Raw genomic sequence first — 26,180 nt, forward strand, 5'->3', positions numbered from 1 at the left:
AGCACTCACTCTCAAGCTGAAACAAACCAAATGTTTTATCCTTTTGTACACTCTCAGTCTTAGTCATTATCAGAATCAGTTTCAACAAATTTTGTCTTCTCATTGCATACTTTGAGGAGAAACACACTGAGCAAGTATGTCCTTGCTTCTTGCATCTTGCAGACACACATAGTGTCTTTGAATCAGCAGGTGTCAGCCCGATGTTTTCCTCCACAGCACTTGCACTGCATCCCGTTGTTGAATGAGCTAAAAGGTCCGCGTTCACCATGTAGTCTTGGTTTAGCACCCCACTGTCTCACCAGCGATGTCTTTAGCCCTTGCTTTGTCGAACGTCAAATCACGATCCGAAAGATGTTGCTGAATATGGGACATTTTGGGATGTAGTCCCAAAACAAATCTGGCTCATAGCGCCTCCTGCAAAAAGGAGCCAAAGGAGCAAGTTGAAGCCAACTGCGTCAGTCTGATGACAAAGTGTGCCACGGACTCTCTATCTTCCTGTCGTGCCATCCAAAACTTGTTCCTCTCTGCAATGACTATAGGTGCTAGCTTAAAATGTTCCATAAGCAGGTTCTTCAAGTGTGAATATTCCTTTCTGCTGGGCTGATCCAGACTGCACAGATTTTTCAGCAACTTGTATGCCACTGGCTCCGCATTTGCAAGAAATAAACTCATTTTCTTGCCCTTAGCAATGGTATCAGCATTGAAAAAGACATCCATGCAATCAGCATAGTCCTCAAAAGACTCTACAGTCTCCTCAAAATAGTATGTATTTTGATTGATATGGTTCACAATGTGAAAAATAAATAAAAAAAACGCCAACGTTACCAAAAGCTGACATCGTGTGTACTTTAAAAGTCCTCGTCTCCAATTTTGTGTTCTGGGGTAACTGAGTACAGTTTGACGTTCCAGTAGTTAACGCACACAGTCAAAAGAACAGAGACAAGGCATGGATAACTTGATAGAGTGAGATCTAAAGCTCAAGTACTTTATTCACATAGCATGTGGACCAAGCAGTGATCATGTCACATTCCAAGGCAGTTCAGTCATAACTGTACAGAGCTTACATTTTACCATAGAGGACATTCCTTCGGAACTAATTAATGCAACAGATCATTGGCAGGTAACAAAGATATTAATGACTTGGCATAATTGCTTAGTCACGAGATAGTTATATATCAGCATGGATCCTGACTTATAGGATACTACACCTGGAAACACCCAGCAGAGTAGAAGTATCTATGGAAAGAGAGAGCAGGTGAGCGAGAATTAATTCATCATGTTGAGAAATTCTGTTCTTAGACTTCTGGCATCTGTTGTCTTTTGATTTTTCATTTGCATTTTTTTTTTTGGTAATCCATCAATTACTCTGCATGTTCACCTTTTCCATTACCAGCACACAAGGGCTGAAGTGTACCATAGAAAACACAAAGGTTCTTTTTATTTTCACATAATAATACATTAAAAATGTAATATATATGATGCATTTCAAACACTGGTTTGGTGTTTAACAAAGTCATTATGAGCATTGTTAACAGTAGGAGGAAGAAGCAAAAGAGAGTCCCTTCAGAGACACTGAGTGTCGGTGGATTCACCATCAGCGCTTACGCAGCCTCTGCAGCTTCATGGACTGTTCAAGCTATCAGCAACTCAAGCTTCAGATCCAAACTTCTATTATGATCAGGAAGCCTTCAATGCCCAAAACCCTTCAGGAACTCTTGTCCTCAGCACCCTCTCAAATTCAGGTTCCAATACCTGGCTCCCATGAGCCAGTCTCCCACAGCCTGCTGCCTGGGTGAGTCCTTCAACTGCAAGTGGTCAAAAGCCTGCTGCCTGTATGTCCGTCACCTGCTGAGCCCCTCATTACTGTTATGCACGGTTATCTCCTTCTCAGTGGTGGGGGGGTGGGCCGCTATGTTCTCCCCGTTTCTGGTGCCCTGAGCTGGTCTGCTGCTCCTCCAGTGTCTGCAGTCCCTCATAGAACTCTCCCCAACACAGGCGCCATGTTGGGCACATACCCCGAGGTTGTAGGATTTAAAAAAAAATGCCTATGGTGCTGTCGGGCATCGTGAATGGAAGTAGGACCCTGTGCTATCCCAGGTCTGAACCAGCAGTAGCACTGCCGATATAGCGGCTCTGGCAGTGCTATTATTAGTTTTTCAAAGCCTGCACTAGTGTACTTATCTGCACTAATTTGACAGCAGTTTCTGAATCTGCAACTTTTACCACCAGGAGGGACATGGGCAGTAGGAGCACACCACCAGCAAGTCGCGCACCATCTTGTCTTTGGAAATGTATTGCTAATCTATCATTTTTTTATGAGTTTAAAATCCTGGAATGACTGATCTAGCATCACCATGTGATTCACCTTAAAGACAGCAATAATTCACAAAGGTAGGCATCTTTACATGGGCATTTAGAGATGTGCTATAGATAGTGGTCTTTCTGTGATACCCAGTTCCCAGAAAATTAATAAATAAATCTAGCATTGAAATTCTTCAGGACAGCACAGTTCCTCAGGCACTGTGATGGTAGTGTAATACACAAAAGTGCTGGAGAAATTCAGTAGGTCACGCAGCATGTATTGAAAGTAAAGGTATGACCAAGAAGCAGGCAGCTGAATAAAAAGTGGGGGGGGGAGGAGAGGATGGGAAAGGGGGAGGATAATGGGTAACAGGTGGAACCAGGTAGGAGGGAAGAAGAGAAAAGCTGAGATGAGAGCAGAGGGGTCGTTCTTTGAATGGAGAGGGAAAGAGGAAGGAGCTGGAACACAGGAGACAAGAATGGAGAACTAGAGAGATGGGGAAGGGGTTTAACAGAAATTGAAGAAGACTGTTTTAATACTATCTGGTGGGAAAGAGCCCAGAAGGAATATTAGGTGTTGTTCCTCAGTCTGGCAGTGCATGAGATGTGGATAAACAGGTCGTATAAAATTAAAATGGTTGGCCTCTGGAGGAGTCACAATTAGCTTCATCTGTCATCAAGAACCCTCAACACCAAGGCCATGCTCTCCTTTCACTGCTACCATCTAGGAAGTGGAACAGGAGCCTGAAGACTAACACCCCACATTACAAAAACCACTTCTTCCCTTCTGCTTTTAGCTTTCTGAATTGTCAATGAACCACAGAATTTTTATCTATTCTTTTGAACTAATTATTTATTTTTAAATGTAATTTATAGAAATTTTTACATCTGTAATACACAATGCTACCGCAAAACAGATTTCATGATGATACATCTGATTCTGATTATTGCAGTGGGCAGAGCGAAGGTGCTCAGTGAAACTCTCTCTCAATGTAGAGGAGGCCAGAACGGGAGTACAGTTTGCAGTGGATGACCCCTGAAGATTCACGTGAAGTGTTGCGTTACTTAGAAGGATTGTTTGGGTGCCCAAATGGTGGTGAGGGAGGAGATATGGGTGCAAGTGTAGCAATTCTTGTGGAAACAGGAGTAGGAACCAATGGTCAGTAGTGGTAAGGGAAAAATGGATAAGGGAATCCTGGAGGGAGCAATCCCTGCAGAAAGTGGAGAGGAGTTGATATGTCTGGTGATGGAAATTGCAGAGAAAAAAATACCGAGGCTGATGGTGTGGTAGGTGAAGACAAGGGGCCAGGGCAGATGTGGGTAAATGGCAGTAGAGGGGAAATCGCATTTTTTTTTGTTGAGGAAGGAACTCTCTGATAATTTGGAATGCAAGACCTAATCCTGGGAATAGATGTGAGCAAGCTGGAAGAATAGAATCTTTGCAGGGACTATTACTGTGAGAAAGGTGCAGTTGCGGTGACTGTAGGAGACGTTCTGATCCAAGCTTTTTACTCTGTCTACTACTGGAACATTATGGTTGCAATGTGTACTGACAATAAAATGTCATTTTGCCAAGGTTTCTTTAATATTCACATATCAAAATTATATCATCCATCATCTAGAAAGGCAACACAGACTTGGAAATGTCACTTCTCAATATTTGTTCAAGCTGCATTCTGCCCTAATTTGGAAATCCATTATCACTGCATCCATCTTGTAGGATCCAAATCACAAATCCAGTTTTCAAAAGCACAATAGAAGTATTTTTTAGCCAGATATATTCTGGGCAATCAAGAAAAGGACTTGTATTGTCTGAAGGGTAATTAAAAAGGAGAAATAATTGATTGCTCTGAATAGTGTTTTCTATATCACATTAATGTACAACTTTGGACTATTGATACCTGCAAGAACAACAAGAATAACTTGGTCAAGGACTAAACAGATTAAGACTTGTGCAGAGCCAGTGCTGCAGCTGCCATACAGGCTTGGTCCTGAAATAGACTAGTTCTGAAATGGGTGTAGGCATGGGGCTGAGCCAGTGATAGAACCACAATAAGCCCTTGGTCAAGAATTAAGCAGATTAAGACATTACAGAGCCAGTGCTACAGTCACAATTCGGACTTGATCTTGAACCAGGAAGAGGAGGGCCTGAGTCATTGGCATGGATGCAAGATGAGCAAGATCCCAAATTAACAAAGTGGCTACAAGGAGTCCGAGATCAAACCCCAATGATGGCCATATTGGACAAAGATGGGAGCCAATTGACATCTCTTATAGGGTCATACCAGGCACTCCTGGTTAGAAGCAGAAATCTGGGTGAACAAAGTAATGTAAACCTAGCATGACAAGACAGAATGAAATGGCTTCATTGTTAATTCAGTTACAGACACTCTTCTCTACCCAAGGTAAAAAAAAAATCAATTTTTGACAGTGACCCACTTCAATTTCAAGAGTTTATGAAAAGTTTTGAATGTAGTATTGAAATTGAAAGTTACAGCTCAGAGGATTGTTTTGAGTATTTGCTTCAGTTCATGAATGGACGACCAAGAGTTACCAGCATATGGCTGCGATTCAAGGATTCACAATAGCTTTAGAGAAATATTTTGCTGACAAGCATAGAATTTCTAGAGCTTATATAAATAAGGCTCTTTTATGGTCCTCATTAAGACCAGAGGACACGAGTGGTTTACAAACTTACACTCTCTTTCTAAGAGGATGTTGCAATGTTATGACGAATATTGGATATTGTCAAGAGGACGACATAGCTCAGAATATGGTAAACATTGTAGATAAATTACCTAACTGAATGAGAGAATTATGGAGAAGACAGGTAATTGAATATCAAAGAACACATAATGTGGCAGCTACTTTTAAGGATTTGATGGATTTCATTGAAAGACAAGTGGATGTTGTTACAGATCCAGTGTACGGAATTAAGGATATTCAAACCATGGGTAAAGAAATTGAAAAATCCAAATCCTATCCTCAACCAAAATTGAATAAAGCACATTTGCCAACTCTCTGACAGTGGTGGATAAAGAAACTAAGGAAAATGAAAGTTCGCCTGATAAGGAAAAAAAATGTTAGTTATGTAATGATAAACATGACTTGGAAAAATCTGCACAGATGGAAAAAAATAATGCATTGTGAGAGAATTGCTTTCTTGAAGGAAAATGGAGTGTGTTTTGGCTGCCTGTGTGAAGGAGACATCAGCAAAGACTGTAAGAAGCGACACAGCTGTGATGTATGTAATCAAAATCCCCCCAAAATGCTACACGTCTTCAAGGAAAAGAAGGATACAGAAAAGGAAACCGCACTGAAGCTTCGGTATCGACAAGTGGGCTTACTAGGGCTGTTGCAAGTAACTGCAAACTCTCAATAGTACCTGTACAAGGATGGAAATGCAACCGTTTATACTTATCCATTTCTAGACCCACGAGGCACTGCATAATTCTGCACTGTAGGGCTTATGGAAAGCCTTACTCTTGAAGGAAAAAAGACAAAGATTCTATTGAAAGCCATGGGACAAAGAAAGGTCATTGAAACTAACATGGTTTCAGGATTAGACATTGCTGGAAAATGCAGTGATTTTTGAGATCTTCCAGGAGTATATACACAGAGGACTCTGTCTGTGCATAAAGATAACATCCCACGTCAAAGCGATGAGTATCAGTGGAAATATCTGAGAAACTTTTTTATACTGGGAGCTCATAACTCTGACATAGAAATGCTAATTGGTTTGAATGTACCAAAGGCTCTGGAACCAATAGAAATAATCTCTGTGAGGAAGATGGACATTATGCTATTAAAACTATTCTTGGGTGGACAATCAATGGACTATTAAGAAGGAAAGAATAATATTGCTCAGAAGCAATCAGCAACAAAAGTCAATAAAATATCTGTTCTGAAACTCAAGGAACCTTCAGAAGAAAACAGACAGTTCTTAAAATCTTACTCGTGAAAATAAATCAAGAGCAGGGACGAAACAAATATCTGGAAGCAAATCTGACAATATGGTGCAACGAACGTCACTGTGCAAAATGGTCCAGAAAACAGTGACCAAAAGTATTTGGAAGCAAAACTGAATCTGATGATTCTTCAGTTTTGAAAGTAACCAAAAGAGAAGCTCAGAGAGCAGTTGACAAAAATGGAGAAGTAAGTGGACATAGAATTTGTAAAACCAAGAGGAAGAGAAGAATAACTGCTAAAGAAAGGAATTCAGCATTATCAAGATGCATAAGGTTGGAGGAGATTCATTTCTTGAAAGAGAACAAGTCATTGTTTAATGACGCCAGACAACTGACACTGGAAAACAGTGATAACCAGTTTAAGATGCAAAAGGAAAGAAATATTACATTCTTGAAGACCCAGTTGATAAATAAAGAGAGAATCTGATTTTAAAAAAACTTTAAGATAAATATCAATAAATGAGACTGAATTGAAGGTTGTAAAATTGAATCTGGAATTACAGGAAAAGACAATAAAAGCTAGAGTGGCTATTAATGAGTTTGAGGGACCAATGTTGTTTGAGTCCTACTCTTTCGATAAGAGAAGAAAAAGAGAAAAGACTTATGACATCAAGAAAGTGAATACCTTGGAAATTGAAATTGACTTTCAATACAGAACAAATTCTAAAATCTGACTTTTACAAGAAGCAGAAAGCTTTGATAATTGACTTTCATTTTCTTTTGAATATTTACCCTATGTATTATTATATTTGATTTGCTTGGAAGTAGTAATTATTATTGGTAGATATAATAATTAGGGGCCAGTATTGTAGGGGTTAAAATCACTTGTATAACCAAGGGCTGCCAGACTGGAGCAAGCTGCAGTTTGTCCTGCATTCCTTTGAGGTTGTAGCCAGTGAGACTAAAGTCTTTTTTCTGTGTGTTTTTGGGATAAAAGAGCCAGTTCTGAATTGTTCTGAGTTCTGTGAAGGTGGAGGTTCTTGAAATAGACCTGAAACTCTATTGATCATATTAAGTATTGCTTCAAATAACATTTCAAGTAATGTGTTAAGTATCTATTAAGCATCATGTTAATTGTGTATCAAAGTTGATGAGTAACCTACATAAGGTCTAATAAACTTTGGAAAACTGTATTTGACTTTATCATGGATCTTTTATGAAAAGTGAGTCATAAACAAGGAAATTCCAGGATCTTCAGGCGACTATATAGGAAGATAGTCGCTACATTCATCAAGTTAAACCTAAAGACTGTCCTATTACACAATTGTAATGCCTTCCTTTCAGTACCATTGGCAGTGCAGAAGCCCACGATAACATGGAACTGTAATTAAAACATATACAGTGTAAGTACTACTGGAGCATCTGGGCTGATCTAAAAGTATTCGCTCTGCTAGTAGGAAAGCAATTCAGATATGCCAAATACTTTGTTTCATTTGTGAATGGGATAGCCGTGCTAAAGAGTCACATTATGTTAAAAAGAACTGGCTGCTCTGGAACCATTTGCTTCCAGGTCAGAAAAGTGTGGGACGTATACCACTGTTGGCCCAACAAAGATGCTTCTTCCTCAGATTAATGAAAAATTTTGTAAAAGCAATGAACAAGTAGGGTGATGGATTTTGCCATTTGAGACAGATGTTTCCAAGAATAACTGATGCCAAGATTAAGGAAGGCATATTTGTTAGTCCACAAATCAGACATATTATCAATGATGGGCAGTTCGAAGATCTGCTAGTGAGGCCGGAGAAAATAGCATGGAAAGCACAAGAATGAACTATTTCCCCCAAAAGGTATCCTAATTTCCTGTTCAAAATAGTGGAAGACCAATTCCAATATCTGGGAATTACAATTACGAAAAGTTATAAAGAAACATATTGAAAGAAAAGTTATTGGTAATAAATTAAAATGAACATTTTACCTAAATTTCTGTACATTTTTTTCAAGCCTTAACAATTTTCAATCCTAAATCTTTCTTTTTGACTCATTAGATTTGGTTATTTCTTCATACAAATGGCAGGAAAAAAAACCACACAAAAATAAAGACCATCTTCAAAAGACTGAATGGAATGGGGGATTATCACTTCCAAATTTTTGATTTTATTATTGGGCAATTAAGATACCTTATCTACCTTTATTATTACACTTTGGATAAATTAGTAAATCACCCTTTTTGCATAGAAATGGAACTGAAGTTTTCTTAATAAAAAAGCATCTATGTTGGTAATTTTAGATTCCTTCTTACTCTTTTCCTTTTCTCTTGCTAGTCCCATTATAGATAACCATTTTTTTTAGCTATGTTAGACGCAGGCTTTAAGAAATGGTACATATTAGGTATCAAAAATTATAAAGATCTTTTTATTCGACATAACTTTGCCTCTTTTGAACAATTGTCAGCTAATTCAATCTTTCTAATACATTTTCTTAGATATTTAAAAGTTAGCCATTTTGTTAAGTCCAAACTTTGATTTTCCTTGAATCTCAAATTCAAATATTCTTGATTTTTAATTGATAGTTTGTTCATGGTTGATTAATATCATGTATTTATAACAAGTTACTGGATTTCAGATCAGCCTCAATGTCTGGGATTAAGGACAATTGGGAGCAAGATTCGAATATAGCATTTTCAGATGAAGATTGGTACTCATAGCTTAATTAAGCATTTTGTGCAAGGTATTGTTTATTACAATTTAAGATGGTCCATAGAATACACGTCCAAACTCAAATTATCTCATTTTTTTGCAGATATTGATCCATTATGTGAGAAGTGTAAAATTTTTGAAGCGTGGCAGTACGCCATTAGGCAGGTGAACCGGCCCCGCTTGTCACGCACGTGGCAGGGCAGCCGGCCAAAATGGCGTCGACGGGGGTTTCCTCCCGACCTTGGCACCAGGCTCTGAAGCCTGCGCTGGGGGACCCACGTGATGCCCCGGTGATCTCGGGGTCCCCCAGCACGGTTTTCAGCCAGGTCTGGGCTGGGAGTATAAGACCAGCCAGGCAGCCTGCAATATATCAGTTTTTGCTCACTGAACTCAACCCGTCTGGTTGTGCGATCCTTCAGTTAGCAGTGTAGCCCCCACTACAATTGGTGACCCCGACAAGTTCAAATGTCTTTGAATCCAACATGAATGACCATTCGATCAACGCTATAGCCATCAAGCTTCTTGACTTCTGGGTTCAGGAGCCGGAGACCTGGTTCAGCCACGCAGAGGCTCAGTTTCACCTCTGCCGGATTTCATCGGATTCGACCAAGTTTTACCATGTGGTTGCCACCTTGAACCAGGCCACCGCCAAACGAGTGCTGCACCTCGTTCTGCACCCACCCGCGGAAGATAAGTATGGGACCATCAAGTGGATGCTCACCAGCTCCCTTGGTCTCTCCAGGCACCAGCATGCCACTCAGATGCTGCCCCTCGACGCCCTAGGGGACAGAACTCCAATCGAGTTGATGGATGAGATGCTCGTGCTCATGTGCGATCACACCAACTGCCCACTCTTTGAGCGCATCTTCCTCGACCATCTGCTTGAAGACATCTGGCCGTTACTGTCCCAGGAGAGCTTTGTCGACCCTAGGAAGGTCGCTCAAAAGGCTCAGGAGCTATGGCTCGAATGATTCCCGGAGGGCTCAGCAGTCCAGCAGGTTACGAGTCATGGGCATGACCTCGCCAAACCTTCCCCTAGCACTGTGGTGGAACATCCGGTCCCTTCAGAGGCCTCAGAGCATAGCCAGAAGCAAGTTATCCATTTCAGGCCTCTGCTTCTTCCACCAGTGCTGGGGAGCCAAGGGTCGGAAATGTCATCAGGCCTGCTCGTTTCCCTGGAACATCCTCTACCTGTGGGATTCGGTCAGTGGCTGACACTTCCTCGTCGACACCGGGGCCCAGATCAGCGTCGTCCCGGAACTGGCCTCGAGGACCTCCCCGCCGTGCAGCCAATTCGACAGAGATCCAGACGTATGGAGACAAGACCGTCCACTTCTAGATAGGCCAGTGGAAGTTCTCGTGGAGCTTCACCATTTCGTCCCTTCCAACCGCCATCCTGGGTGCCAATTTCCTCCTCGCCCACGGATTCCTGGTCAACATTTGAAGTAGGCAACTGGTAGATACCCATACCGTACCCAATCCGTTCGCCTCAACGCCTCCCTCACAGAACAGCCGCAGATGGCCACGGTCAGCACGCCCAAGGATGAGTTTCAGAGTATCCTGTATGAGTTCCCGTCCCTCTTCAAGTCGTTGTTCTCCACCGCCTCACCACGCAACGGTGTATCATTACATACCCACCCAAGGCCCGCCGGTCCACGCCAAGGCACGTCGGCTCCCGCTGGACAAGCTCCAGATAGCAAAGGAAGAGTTCTCGCATCTGCAGGAGCTGGGGATCATTCGATGCTCTGACAGTCCTTGGGCCTCACCACTCCACCTGGTCCTGAAAGCCTCCGGCGGCTGGTGCCCCTGTGGAGATTATCGACGGCTTAATGACATGACGGTACCTGACCATTACCTGATCCCTCACATCCAGGACTTTACGGCCAACCTGCATGGTGCGAGGGTATTCTCCAAGGTTGACCAGGTGCACGGGTATTACCAAATCCCGGTGCAGCCCGAGGACATACCCAAAACAGCCATCATCAGCCCCTTCGGCTTGTTTGCATTTCTACGCATGCCGTTCAGGCTCAAGAACACTGCCCAGACCTTCCAGCGCCTTATGGACACAGTGGGCAGGGATTTGAATTTCGTATTCATTTACCTGGACGACATCCGTGTCGCCAGCAGAAACCGGGCACAACACAAGTCTCACCTGCACACCCTCTTCTCCCGACGGGCCGACTTCGGCCTAACAATCAAGCCGGCCAAGTGCCAGTTCGGGAAAGAGTCCATGTAGTTCCAGGGCCATACCATCATGGCCGAAGGAGCCACACCTGCCTCTATGAAGGTCGCTGCAATCAGGGAGTTCCCACACCTGGCAACCTCCAGGGGCTTCAGGAGTTTGCGGGTATGGTCAATTTCTATAACTTCTTTATTCCAGGCACTGTGTGCATTATGCAGCTCCTCTTTGCCCTCATCGTGACCAAAGACAAGACACTTGCCTGGACTCCAGAGGCCAGCAGGGCATTCGAAGCCACAAAAGATGCCCTCGCGAAGGCTACCCTGCTCGCCCACCCACGCACCAACCTGTATATGTCGCTCTCCATTGATGCCTCTGCCACAGCCGTTGGTGCTGTCCTGGAGCAGCAGGTGAACGGATAGTGGTAGTGGCAACTACTGGCATTCTTTAGCCAACTTCTTCGCCCGCTAGAGCACAAGTATAGCGCTTTCGATTGTGAGTTGCTGGGCATGTTCCTGGCAGTGCTTCATTTCTGCTATTTCTTGGAGGTGGGGGCCTTTCACCATTTTTACTGACCACAAACCCCTCACTCAGGCGCTCGCTATGCCAAGAGATCCCTGATTGGCCCGTCAACAGCACCACGTCTCCTTCGTGTCGGAGTTTACTACTGATATTCAGCAGAAGGTGGGGAAAGAGAACGTGGTCGCTGACACAATCTCACGACCGACCATTTGCGTGCTGACACCCGGCCTCGACTTCGACCAGCTCTTCCGGGGCCAGAAGTCTGACGAGGAGACGCGGGCCTTCAGGACTGCTATCACGGGCCTGCGGTTCCAAGACTTCCCTACTCCTCACGGTGAGGGCACCGTCCTGTGCGATGTCTCCATGGGCACCCCGCAACCAGTGGTTCCCCAGCAGTGGCGCAGGCAAGTCTTCCACCATATCCATGACCTTTCCCACCCTTCCATCAGGTCCACAGTCCGTATGGTGGCAGAACGTTTTGTTTGGCACGGGCTTTGGAAGCAGATTGTGGACTGGGCCAGAACCTGCAACCATTGCCAGCTTTCCAAGGTACACACCCACACCAGAGCACCCGTACAAGATTTCGAACACGTCTGGGAATGGTTCAGCCACGTACATATGGACATCATCGGACCCTTGCCTGTTTCCCGAGGTAATCGTTACCTTTTAACAGTGGTAGGCCGCACCATTCATTGGCCTGAGGCAATCCAGATGCCTCCACGGACACCTGCTCCCGAGCACTTTTGAACGGATGGGTTGCCCGGTTCGGCGTCCCGAACCACCTCACCAGTGATCGGGGCGCCCATTTCACCTCTGTGCTCTGGGCACAACTCGCCAACAGGCTTGGGATCAAACTACATCACACCATGGCCTATCACTCACAAGCCAAAGGGGTAGTCGAGTGATTGCACCGCCACCTTAAGTCGGCCCTTATGACTGGGTGGACAAGCTGCCTTAGTTGCTCCTGGGCATCTGCTCGACACCGAAAGAACTGCAGGCGTCATCAGACGAGCTGGTCTACGGTTCACCACTAGCCCCTATCCAGTTAGTTAATGCACCTCACAACCCCCAGCAGTCACCGCACGGTCTGCTTCCCTGCCTCCGGGCCCAGTTGGACACCTTCACACCCCCACCGCCGCCCAGACATGGCACACAGGCCTCTTATGTCCCCAGCGAGCTGTACTTCGCAGAGTATGTTTTTGTCAGGTGTGGCCCATCCACAGCACCTCTACAAAGTCCATACGAAGGGCCGTACAAAGTCATCCAGCATTCAGGATCCACTTTCACACTGGACATTGGTGGTAAGAGGGAACTATTTATGGTGGACAGGTTAAAGCCAGCCCACGTCGACCCCACCGAACCAGTAGTTGTGGCCAAACCAAGAAGCAAGGCCGCCCAGCAAAAAAGGACATTGGTACCGGTTCTGGGGGGGGGGGGGGGTGGTGGGGCTGTGTGGCGGTACCCCATTAGGCAGGCGAACCAGCCCCGCTTGTCATGCACGCGGTGGGACAGCTGGCCAAAATAGTGCCATCGGGGTTTTCCTCCCAACCTCGGCACCGGGCTTAGAAGTGTGCGCTTGGGGACCCATGTGACACCCCGGTGACGTCGGGGCCCTCCAGCGCGGTTCTCAGCCAGGTCCAGGCTGAGAGTATAAGACCAGCCAGGCAGCCTGCAATAAATCAGTTTTTGCTCACTGAACTCAACCCGTCTGGTTGTGCGATTCCTCAGTTAGTGGTGTAACGCCACTACAGAAGTATCATTGATTCGAATGTTTTGGGAGTGCCACAATTTAGGAAGTCTTTGGGAAAACATTTTTCAAACATTATTAACAGTTTTTAAGATCATAATAGAAATGTGCTCTTTAAGAGCCTTGTGTCGTTTTTTTTTTGAACTGGATATACCTCTGTCTGTATCCCAGAATAAAGTTTTAGCTTTTATTATGTTGAAAACCAGATGAACAATTTTAATGTAATGGAAAGATGACTCTTCACCAACTCATACACAGTGGTTACATGATGCAATGTCCTATTTAAGCTTAGAGAAAATTAGATACAACATTAGAGATAGAAAGTTTCCATTTGAAAAGATGTGAGGCCCATTCATACAATACTATAATGATTGGAAGATTTAAGAAGTGTGGATGGTCCGGTGATTTTTGGTCTAGTTTCTGAAGGTCACTATTTGATCCATCCATGTCTTTGCATCCTTTACTACAAGGTAAACCTTGAATAGAGTGTGGGGATAGATTAGATTTAGTTTTTTTTAGATTAACTTGTTAATATATGTTTAATTATGTTTGTCATAGATCATATCATTAAATTAGATAGAATTTATCCTTTGTTTTGACCAAGGGATTGAAATGTTGCTTTTTTGGTTTCTATCCAGAATTATTTTTAAGAAATATTGTTAAATAAACAAATATGGTTTTTTTTTGATTTACATTTATATTAATGTGTTATGTATATGATATGATGTGATATTTGTTATATTAGGAGACTTTGTATATAGGATTTTTATGTTAAACTCTAAAAATATTGTGACAACGATGTGACACAGCCTTGGGTGAAGTGCTTTGGAGGATATCTAATGTGGTGCTGTTATTTACAAAAGTGAAGGACAGGCCAGTGAGCTTGATGGCAGAAGTGGGAAAATTGCTGGAGGGAATTCTGAAGGACGGGATCTACATTTGGATAGGAGAAACAGATTGAGGTAGTCAGCATGGATTCATGCATGGCAGATGGTGTCTCACAAGAACTGACCAAGAGGTATGATGAGGGCAGTGCAGTAGACATTGTATATATGGACTTCAGAAATGTCTTTGACAAGGACGTGCATGGCAGGTTAGTCTGGAAAAGGTTAAATTACATGGGATCAAAGGTTAGCTACTTCATTGAATTTAAAATGGTTCAATGGGTGGAAAGAGTCAGAGAGATGATCTTATAGAGGTTTACAAAATTATGAGGGACATGGCTGAATTGAATGCTCAGTCTTTTTCTCATAGATGATTCCAGAACTAGAGGACATAGGTTTAAGATGAGAGGAGAAAGATTTTGGTGGGAATTTTAGCCCCCCATTGTGTGGTCCATATCTGGGCTGAGCTGCCAGAGGAAACTGTGGAACCAGACATAACAACATTCAAAAGACATTTAGACAAATTTATGGATAAGAGGGTCTTGGAGGAATACTAACCAAATGCATGCAAATAAGATATAGTTGGAATACCAATGGTTAGCAAAGCCTAGTTAGGCTGAAGGGCCTGTTCTAAGATGTATGACTTAGTGTACTCATTTCAGGAGAAGGACAGAGAAGTTGGAGAATTCAGTGAGGGGAAACAGTGAACTTTTAAGCAAGCTGTTATTAAAATGAAAGGTATTAGATATTTTTGTGGGCTTAAAGATGGATAAATCCCTGGGGCTTGTTGAGATCTATCCCATGCTGCTTTAGGAGGCAGGGGAGGAGATTGGAGGGGCCCTGACAGATTTTTAATTGGAATATGGTAAACTGCCTCAAAATTGAGGTTGAAGTTGAAATATTTTTTTCACTTAAATTGTGAAGATTAAGAAACCTAATGATGATTATAAAAGAGTATAAAAGGTTGTGATTGTTTTCACTGACAGACAACATGGTACATTAAGGTGATCCTGTTAATCCTCGGGTAATGCAGAATTCCATGGTATGATCAACTATAGTTCACAAGTTTTAAATTAATATTTCTTTTTAAGGAAGAAGAACCTTAAAAGGAATGATGAATGTCTGAGTTGACCTAGATGTGTTGAAATAGGGGAAAAAATCTGGAGTTACTTAAGAGACCAAATGATCTATTTGCTGTAATATTCTGTGTACAGATGAGCAATGCAACACTTTCTGTACTTGAATTGTGCTAAATTAAAACATCTGCCAGTAATATAATGATTGTTAAAACAGCCAATGTTTTGTAAACCAGAAAAATAGATATCATAATTTAAATAAAATGATAACAGCAATGTTTCCAGCTAAATAATATTTGTTTTTTTTTAAATGTATATTTCCATGGGAAATGTGGGAGCTTACAGAAGTATTTAAAATATTTAAAAAAATACAAAATGGCAGCCATGAAGTATTACTTATAGATAGTCAAAAATGTTTACCATTGTAATATTAATTTGGACAAATGATGAAAACTTGTTATATAAAGAAAAATTGATGTTTGTATTTGAGAATATTGCAATAAAATGTGTAGAATATCTATGCTTTCCATTTGTAATATTCAATTTACTGTCAGAATCTTTTTCCCGAGATAAAAATGTCACAAACTGGAGTATATGCATTTAAGGTGGGGTTATGAGGCGAGGGGGGGGCGGGGGGAGGGGGTTGAGTTGAAAGCAGATGTGCTAAGCAAGTGATTTTTTTTAAAGATAGCAATGAGAATTTGCTATTTATGATTTAACTGCCACATTTCCTACATTGCAAAAGTTATCACACTTAGAAAGTACTTCAGTGGCTGTAAATAACTTTTAACTTCATAAGGTCAGAAATGCTACTATATTAATAGTTGTCTTTTTCCTTTTCAAGAATGCTTTCAGATATTGTGTTTTTTTTTTAAAAAAGGTAGGTCAGTGTAATTATGGGCATGCATTCCAGATTTGTTCAAAGTATGCCCTGGATTTCTTGAACTTCTCAAAAATATAATCCTGTTCATTTAATTCGTTTTGTGAATGCCATGCAACTGAAAACTTTTCAAATGGCACTCAGTGCTGTGCAACATCAGTGCAAGATGACACTTCACATATTTAGAAGATCTCATAATTTGCATTTTGTGTTCCTATACAAATATAGTGCTATTTTTATAAAGTGCATTTGTATCTAATAGTACAGTTTTTTAATATTGGTGAATAAGTGCAAGCAGTGAACACGAAGTTCCATTTTCAAGAGTTCTAAATAGGTTTCTCCATAGATATTGGGGATTTCAATTTGTAATCAGGAGTGACTTTTTGTACCCAAATAATCCAAGGGATTACGTCACTGCAAATTTAATTATACTCAAGCAAAACGTGCCTCCAAGCACTTCATAATTTGACCAGAGAGAGAGGGAGAAAGAGAAAACCTGGAACATGTTAGAGTGGAGAATTGTTGCTTTGAAAACTGGAGGTACTTGGACATTAAATGATCTTGAGAAGGATAAGTGATGGAGAGATAGAGCACTGATATAGGTCCATCAGTTTACCACATGCACACCGGCCATAAAGTATCCAAATTTTTTTTTAGACTAATCCATTTTATTCGCCCACTTATCTATCAATTTTCCTTCCAGATTCTACCACTCATTGACACACTAGAGGCAATTTATAATGGTGCTCTAATCTACTAACCTTCACATTTTGGGGGAAGAAACTGGGGTACCTGAATGAATTCCATGTGTTCACAGGGAAAAGAAATTCTACACAGACGGGATCAGAGGCGGGTATTTACGCTGGTTTTCTCAAGCTGTCAGGCACCATTACTTTATTAGAGCCACATAGTGACACAGCAAAGAAAGTAGATTGGAGACTTGCAATGTAGAAGGGACAGGAACTGTCCCAGCAAGATAAAATTGGAAAGAAGGGTAATAATTGAGATAACAATTCATTCAAAGTCTGTTGAGAAAAGAAAAAATGGTACTGAAACAAAAAAAAACATGTTTTGAAAATGCATCTGAGAAGATTTTAAAAAAGTCAATATTTCAGATCAATTAATTTATTTAACTTTATTTTTAATCAATGCTAATTAGTACCTTAAGATGCATCTTCAGTGAGTGGGCAATGGATAGTGTGGACAAAATCTTCAGCACTGTTCTTTTTGATAAGAGCAGTAAAGGTGATTTTCCTCAATACCTGACAGTGGGATCCATAGTTGGGATTAGGATGAGAAGAAAAATTAGGTAGTTAGAAATATAATGAGATGGATAAAGAAATATTGAGTTAAATTAGCTCAGGATAAAATTTCACACTTGTACTGGAAAGTGAATTCAAGCAAAATTAATTTCACACTTGTACTGGAAAGTGAATTTAAGCAAAATTAAAGCACCTGTCATTTTGTTTGAATGTGGGCTGAGAGTCTAGCCAACAGTGTGGTGTTGAGGAGAGATGTAAAAACAGCTGAAACAATGTCTGGGAGTTGAACCAGAAAGAAAATGGGCAGCCTATAATCAATAACTGTCCAAAAATATTTTAAAAGGATTAAACTATTTTATGCATACTTGCGAAGAAACGCTTGTCTGCGCCTTCAACCAAAGTAACATTCAAATTATATTTTCCTTCACTTTTAATGTTTTTACAGAAGGATCACAATGTTAAACATGACTAAATTTGGTCATGAGAACTTTAAATGTCTCAAGAGCAAAATAAAATTAAAATTAAATGTAAAAATGTGGGAACATTTCATTTATTCTTTCTTTTTTAGTTTTCACTTGGCTGCCATCAAGGGACAGGTGGACTGTTTGGGAGCGATGCTCACTCACGGTATTGATCTAACTGTACTGGATGGCTCAGGTAATCGGTTTACTACTAACATTGTACATGTTTTGGAAAACATTTATTGGATTATGTATTTTTTATAATCTTAAGAAATTATAACACTAAACCAATTGTTTTCTTGATTAAAATCAATGTCTCTCCTTTTCACCTTTAATCTCTGATATTTCATTGACCTGATTACTCCTTATCTGCATACAACTGTTTCATGACTACTGTTCCCTTTATCAGAACAAACTAGTATAACTCCAGTAATGGCTCTTTATTAAGCCACCATTGGATCAATTCATGAGATAAAGCCTTTGGATCTATGTTCTTTCCTTGTCTACATTCAGAGCCTGAATGTTATCTCCCTTATCCACGATTTCGCTTTCCATGGTTTCAGCTACCCATGGTCAACCACGGTCCGAAACTGATCTGATTGCCCTGTGCTCTGCCCACAGCCCCATGTTGGATCCCCCACTGATCCCTACTTACAAACAAAATGTTTACAGGTACACTACAGTATCCCATATATGTTTGCTAAGTATATAATGAGTTTCTCTTATAATATAATGAGAAATATAATGAGAAACTTGTCCGTGAACTACTCTTTGCAGACGATGCCGCTTTAGTTGCCCATTCAGAGCCAGCTCTTCAGCGCTTGACGTCCTGCTTTGCGGAAACTGCCAAAATGTTTGGCCTGGAAGTCAGCCTGAAGAAAACTGAGCTCCTCCATCAGCCAGCTCCCCACCATGATTACCAGCCCCCCCACATCTCCATCGGGCACACAAAACTCAAAACGGTCAACCAGTTTACCTATCTCGGCTGCACCATTTCATCAGATGCAAGGATCGACAATGAGATAGACAACAGACTCGCCAAGGCAAATAGCGCCTTTGGAAGACTACACAAAAGAGTCTGGAAAAACAACCAACTGAAAAACCTCACAAAGATAAGCGTATACAGAGCCGTTGTCATACCCACACTCCTGTTCGGCTCCGAATCATGGGTCCTCTACCGGCACCACCTACGGCTCCTAGAACGCTTCCACCAGCGTTGTCTCCGCTCCATCCTCAACATCCATTGGAGCGCTTACATCCCTAACGTCGAAGTACTCGAGATGGCAGAGGTCGACAGCATCGAGTCCACGCTGCTGAAGATCCAGCTGTGCTGGATGGGTCACGTCTCCAGAATGGAGGACCACCGCCTTCCCAAGATCGTGTTATATGGCGAGCTCTCCACTGGCCACCGTGACAGAAGTGCACCAAAGAAAAGGTACAAGGACTGCCTAAAGAAATCTCTTGGTGCCTGCCACATTGACCACCGCCAGTGGGCTGATAACGCCTCAAACCGTGCATCTTGGCGCCTCACAGTTTGGCGGGCAGCAACCTCCTTTGAAGAAGACCGCAGAGCCCACCTCACTGACAAAAGGCAAAGGAGGAAAAACCCAACACCCAACCCCAACCAACCAACTTTCCCCTGCAACCGCTGCAATCGTGTCTGCCTGTCCCGCATCGGACTTGTCAGCCACAAACGAGCCTGCAGCTGACGTGGACTTTTTACCCCCTCCATAAATCTTCGTCCGCGAAGCCAAGCCAAAGAAGATATAATGAGTTCACGCAATGTCCACATCGCATAACGCCCAATTTCACAGAGCGTATCTTGGATGTTAAGCAGCGCATACCCTGTATAGGGTTCAATACTATCTGCAATTTTAAGCATCCACTGGGTGTCTTGGAAGATACCCCCGGGGATAAGGGTGGACTATTGTATTTATCATTTCTGTATGCAAACTGACAAAATGAATCTGCTACTTCAATTTGGAGATCTAATAAATGAAAGCTATATTTATTACAGTTATTGTCCCTTGGGGAGGGTAGAAAAGACTACAGTTTCCATTGATTCCAAGACCCTGAACTGGCTTCCAATAATGATTGAAAATGATTGATGAAAGGGTGGTCAAAGTGGATTTAACCATTGAACTTGAGCATCAAAGCAGACGTTTGGGTTGAAGGGCCTGTTCCTGCATTGTACTGTTTTATGAAGGAAAATCTATTGCTAAGCTGTGGGAAAAGAATTGGGAAAGAAATTGATAAGATTGTTCTTGCCGAGAAGTGGCATTCTTTGTTGTAATGCTTAAGTGAAGACCTTTGAGAAGTAAAAGATTTTTTTTTATATAAGGCCATAGAAGTTGATTTTTTTTTTAAAAAGGCCAAGTTGAGTTGTGAAAAAGGGGAATGAGGAAGGAAATGGATCAAAGTGGAACACTTATCCAAGATGTTTGCTGGGGGAGCACAGCCCCATTTTATGCCGTTTGAGTTAATAATCTAATCTCTCCATTCTGCTTGACGGAGATTAGATCAAACTCCGAGCCATGTCCTCAATTAAGGTCACCGTTTAAAACATAAGAAATAAATGCAGAACTCTGTCATTTGAAAAGCCCTCTGCCTTTTTAAATCTCCAGGCCACATTCCTGTACTCATTACGTGTCTGTTAATTCTCTTGATATCTCAAGATCTCTCCCTTAATATATTTTAATAGTTGTCTGTAGGGGAGAGAATTCCAAAGATTCATGAAACTCTGGGTAAAGAATATTTCAATGGAATTTTTAATGGCTGACCCCACTTTTAAAATTGTTACATTTGGTTCTACATGTAACAGAGAACCCGTGAATTCTCGTTAGGATTTTGTACACTTTAATGTGATCACCTCACATTCTTCTAATCTCGGGGATAAAGGCCTAGTCTGTTTAATCTCTCCTCACTCTTCCTGCATCTACCTGCCATTTTTCCACCTAGTTTTGTATCATCATCAAAATTAGATACATTATACTTGATCCACTCATTCAAATCTTTGAACCATGGAGCACAGAAACAGGCCCTTTATGCCCATATAACAGTTTGCAGCGCGGAAACAGGCCATATCGGCCCTTCGAGTCCGCGCCGGATCACTTGAACAACTCCACTAGTTCCCCCCTCCCAGTCTCCACCCATAACCCTCACATCCTGTTCCCCTATCACCTCCGTTTTTTTTTCTCATGCCCTCCCACTCATATCCACTTATGGCCTGTGGCCCTCCCCTTCCCCTTACCATTTTGTTCATGCACCTGCCCCCATTTTCTTCATACCTTGATGAAGGGCTCAAGCCCGAATTGTTGGCTATGTTATCTTTATCTTTACTACCTAAAGAACACTGCAGGACCTTCTGAGTTTCTCCAGCACTTCTGTGTGAACTTAAACTCTCTTAAAACATTTGATATGTGACAAACTAATTTCACTTAATTGAATTGTCTCATCACATGTACTGAGATACAGTGATCTTGACCAAAAGTCGAATAAATTAACAACTGGATCCAGAGCTCCATTTACAGTTGCATTCCAGTAGTCACATTTTCCTTGTCAAAAAAAAAATTGTTTCAACTCTGTTCACTATCTAAACCAATCCCTAATCCATGCCAGGACACAACTCCAATACTCTGTTAATTTTTGTGTGACACATTATTGAAGTCCCTCTGAAAGTCCAAATATACTACATCAAATCCTAATGAAAGGGGAATATTAGGGGGATTTCTTCACACAGAGAGTAGTGGGAGTGTTGAACGAGCTGCCAGCTGAAGTGGTAAGTGCAAACTCAATTTAAAAAAAAAGTTGGACAGGTACATGGATGGGAGAGGGATGGACTGGATGTAAATCAGAATGAAATAGTTTGGCAAAAAACTAGAAGGGCCTTTTTTCAGTGCTGAAATGCTCTATGGTCTAAATCATTTGCCCTTATGTTTTCAAAAATGATTTCCTAAGTTTTGTCATACATGACCTTCCTTTAATAAATTTGGTAACTTGGCTCAGTCCAGTTACTGATGTCTTGTTGTCCCTTCTCTTTGTGTTAAGCTGAAATCCAGGTGCCATTGTTACCTCAATGCTTCCAAAGTTCCTATTTAATCTCCTCTCACTTAAATATAGGATTTATGCGATTTTCCATTTCTGTAACAGTTTCTGCATCTAAAAGATTTTGAAAAATAAAAATCTCCAATATTTGATTTAAAAAAAATATTTTGAATGAGTTTATCTAAATCCCCATTATTAAAGCCTTGCTTTTTTCATTTAATATTAAGCAATCTGAATAAAGTTAGAACCATCAAGTAAATTTTGGCTTTTTTACACTTCCTTCTCTGTAGAAATGGATGCTGAGCAATCATCATTAACTACCTGACCAGCACCGCACATTTCCTTTATGTACATCTCATTACTTGATTTGTATTATTTTATTTCTTTCAATAACTTAACTAATTTACAACAACATTTTCTTTTTTCCTTCTGTTCATGAAAATAAAATGATTTTCCACTCAAGCCATATTGCTCTTAGGGAGTCGGTTCAATTAATTTCTGAACTCTTCAGTGTTTCCCTTTAAATTTAAAACATGGTTCTGAAATCCATGTATTTCTTTTCACCTAAACTGCAATTCAGTCATCAATATAATCCATATTTATTGGATGATGGTTTATTTATTCCTATAATGTGATGTACTGTGGTGTCACACCGATCGAGCCAGAACTCTGGGCAACAAGCACAACCACCAAGGTCTGCAGCCTGCGCAGCAGCGCTGGCCCCAACAAGTGAACCGACGGGTGAACGACAAGGGCAGCTTAAATTTTGGACCCCCAAAATGGCGCTGGCCATTCGACAAGGAGAGCGCATGGGAAAGAAGGGTATTGTTATGCAGGAAAGTACCTGCACGCAGGAAACCCGCTTTTGTTATACATGTTGCGACATCAGCCAAGCGAGAGACATGGCAGGAGCAGTGCAAGTATAAAAGTCAGGCCTGAGTCCTGTTAAAACTCAGACCTTATCCTGACTACACTACACGTGTGTGTGTGTGTGTGTGTGTGTGTGTGTGTGTGTGTGTGTGTGTGTGTGTGTGTGTGTTCTTTCAAGTAGCACGTGGCTACAATTGGTGACCCTGATGGTTTAGACGGCATCTAAACCCAGTGATGAGTGAACAGGCAGCAGTCAACGTGGTCGCTCTCAAGCTGCTGATCTTCTGGATTCGACCATGCGCGTGGTTTGACCAGGCTGAGGCACAGTTTCAAATCTGGCAGATCACAGTAAAATCCACCCGGTACTACCACATGGTGAGCGCCCTGGACCAGGACACAGCAGGTCGGGTGGCCAATTTCATCCGGGAGCCCCCATCGGAAGGCGTGTACAAGGCCAAGGATGTGCAGATCAAGACCTTGGGGCTCTCACGGTGTGAAAGAGGGGCATATCTGCTCCACCTGGATGGGCTAGGGGACAGGCCCTCCTCAGCCCCCATGAACGAGATGCTGGGCCTCCTGGGTAATCGCGAGCCCTGCATCGTGTTTGAGGAGGCATTCCTGGAGCATCTGCCCGAGGACATCCAGCTGCTCCTGGTTAATGCGCATTTCAGTGACCCCTCCCTGGAAAGTTGCAGCATGAGTGGACATTCTGTGGAAACATAAGAGAAAGTGCTCAGTGTTCGTGGAGCTCGTCACTAACCCCCATAGCCAGACTCGTGCAGAGCCACTGAGAGAGCAGCAGCGCCCCAGAGGAGGTGATCCAGATGACCAGTGGTGTTTCTACCACCAGAGATGTGGCGCCGGAGCCCGCACATTTCAGGGAAACACCAAGGGCCAGCCATTGCTAATGGCCACAATGGCTAGCTACCAAGATAGCTTCCTGTATGTTTGGGACTGCTAGTCCAAATGGCGCTTCCTTGTGGACACAGGAGCAGAGGTCAGCAGGACACCAGGAACAGACAGTCAAGCCCCACGCTGAGGGCTGCCAACAACAGTATAATTCAGATCTACGATACCTACAAGATCCAACTGCAATTGGGAGGTAGCCTATTCTCATGGATGTTCACCCTGGCTGCAGTGGAACAGCAGCTCCTCGGGGCAGACTTGCTGTGCACCCACAGCCTGATAGTGGACCTCAAGGAAAGGAGATTAGTCCATGTCAAGACTTTTCAAATCTTCCCACTCAAAGACACGAGGCTCCCAGCACTCCACCTGGACTCTGTACAGAGATTGAACAACAAGTATGCCAGGGTCCTGGCAGAGTTCCCTGCAGGGCTTACCCCCCCAATTCACCATGGAGATACAACCACATGCTAACACAGGGCCTACTGCTTTACGCAAGGGCAAGACACCTTCCTCTGGAGAAGCTCCAACTGGCAAAGGAGGAATTCAGGAAGCTGGAGGAGCTCAGTATCATATGGCGGTCGGACAGCCCATGGGCTTCTCCCTGCACATGGTACCCAAAGCAACTGGGGGCTGGAGACCATGTGATGACTACTGTCAGCTCAATGAGGCTACAACACCGGATCAGTACCCTGTGCCAGACATCCAGGACTTTGCGGCTAACCTGCAAGGATCTTCTCCAAGGTGGACCTCATGCGGGGATATTATCAGATCCCGATCCATCCAGAAGATATCCCCAAGACTACCATCATCACCATGTTCAGCCTCTTCGATTTCCTCCAAATGCCATTTGGGCTAAAGAATGCCGCACAAACTTTCCAGCAATTCATGGACGCAGTGGGCCAAGACCTGGATGGCACCTTCGTGTACTTGGACGACATCCTGGTAGTGAGCAGGAACCAACAGAAGCATATGGTGCACTTCTGCAACCTCTACACCTGACTGAACGAGTTCGGCCTGATGATCAACCCAACCAAATGCCAGTTTAGATTGGAGGCCATTGACTTCTGGGCCACAGGATAACCAGGGAAGGAGCCAGACCGCTATCCAGTAAAGTGGAGGCCATCCAGAAGTTCCCCAGACTCAACATGACCAAAGGACCACAGGAATTTGTGGGGATGATCAATTTCTATCACAGGTTCATCCTCTCAGCTGCCCGGATCATGCAGCCCTTGTTCACTCGGATGGCAGGCAAGGCGAAGGACATCACCTGGGTCAAGTTGTCATCAGAAGCCTTTGTGAAAACCAAGGAAGCCCTGGCAGATGCCGCTCTCCTGGCACATCCCAGGTCAAATGCTCCAAAGGCCCTGACAATGGATGCCTCTAGAACTCTGGAGTTCTAGAGCAGCAGATCAAAGGAAGTTGGCAGCCACTGGTTTTCTTCAGCAAATGTCTACAGCCTCTAGAACTGAAGTACTGCAATTTCAATAGAAAGCTATAGGCGCTATACTTAGCCATCCGCCACTTCAGGTACTTCCTAGAGGGAAGGTCTTTCACTGATCACAAGCCCCTAACTTTCACCTTGGCTAAGATATCTGACCCCTGGTTGGCCCACCAGCAATGATACCTGTCTTCCATCTTGGAGTACACCACAGTTGTAAGCCACATATCCAGCAAGGACAACTTGGTGGCTGACACACTGTCCAGGCGAAGTATCCACGCTCAATCAAGGGGAGTGGACTTTGTGGCACTGGCAGAAGCGCAGCAGAAAGATGGCGAGATGGCCCAATACACAATTTTCATATAGGGACTGCAGCTCCAGGACATCCCAGTCGCCACAGGTAACACCACCCTCCTGTGCGTCGTGGCTACCAGTCAGGTCAGACTCATCATCCCGGCAGCTTGGAGACCACCAGCTTTTGACTCGATCCACGGACTGGCTCACAGACCGGCTGGTGGCCAACAAATACGTGTGGCATGGATTGTAGAAACAGGTTAGTGAGTGGGTGAAGGCATGCATGCAATGCCAAGCAACCAAGGTAGAGCAGTACGCCAAGACCCCACCTCAGCATGAGTCCACAGAACGAAGGTTCAACCACATCCATTTGGACATAGTAGGACACTTGGCGGTATCCCAGGGTTTCCGATCTTTGTTCACGATGATCGATTGCTTCACGAGGTGGCCAGAAGCAGTTCCACTAGAAGACCGTCCACAACCGCGTGTGCCAGGGCCCTCAACTTGTCCTGGGTGGCATGGTTTGGGTTACCATCCCACATCACATCCAACAGAGGGGCCCAGTTCATCTCCAGTCTGTGATCTGACCTGCTGTGGGGTGCCCAGCTGCATCAGAAAACATTTTACCACCCACAGTCCAATGGGTTGGTGGAGCTCTTCTACAGGCACCTCTAAACTATGCTTATGACCAGACTCCAAGGACCTAACTGGG

General features: G+C 43.0%; 1 protein-coding gene across 3 annotated transcripts in view; it reads left to right on the forward strand.

Annotated features, from left to right (window-relative positions):
• rai14 (retinoic acid induced 14) overlaps nt 1–26,180 on the forward strand; it is a 255,675-nt gene that overhangs the window by 100,994 nt on the left and 128,501 nt on the right. For all 3 annotated transcript variants that reach the window (XM_069924041.1, XM_069924042.1, XM_069924044.1), the window contains exon 4: nt 18,024–18,112. In XM_069924041.1, coding sequence (XP_069780142.1) covers nt 18,024–18,112 — 89 coding nt within the window. The remainder of the gene's footprint in view (nt 1–18,023; nt 18,113–26,180) is intronic.

Source organism: Narcine bancroftii, chromosome 3 (assembly GCF_036971445.1).
Source record: "Narcine bancroftii isolate sNarBan1 chromosome 3, sNarBan1.hap1, whole genome shotgun sequence".
In the NCBI taxonomy this organism is placed as follows: Eukaryota; Metazoa; Chordata; class Chondrichthyes; order Torpediniformes; family Narcinidae; genus Narcine; species Narcine bancroftii.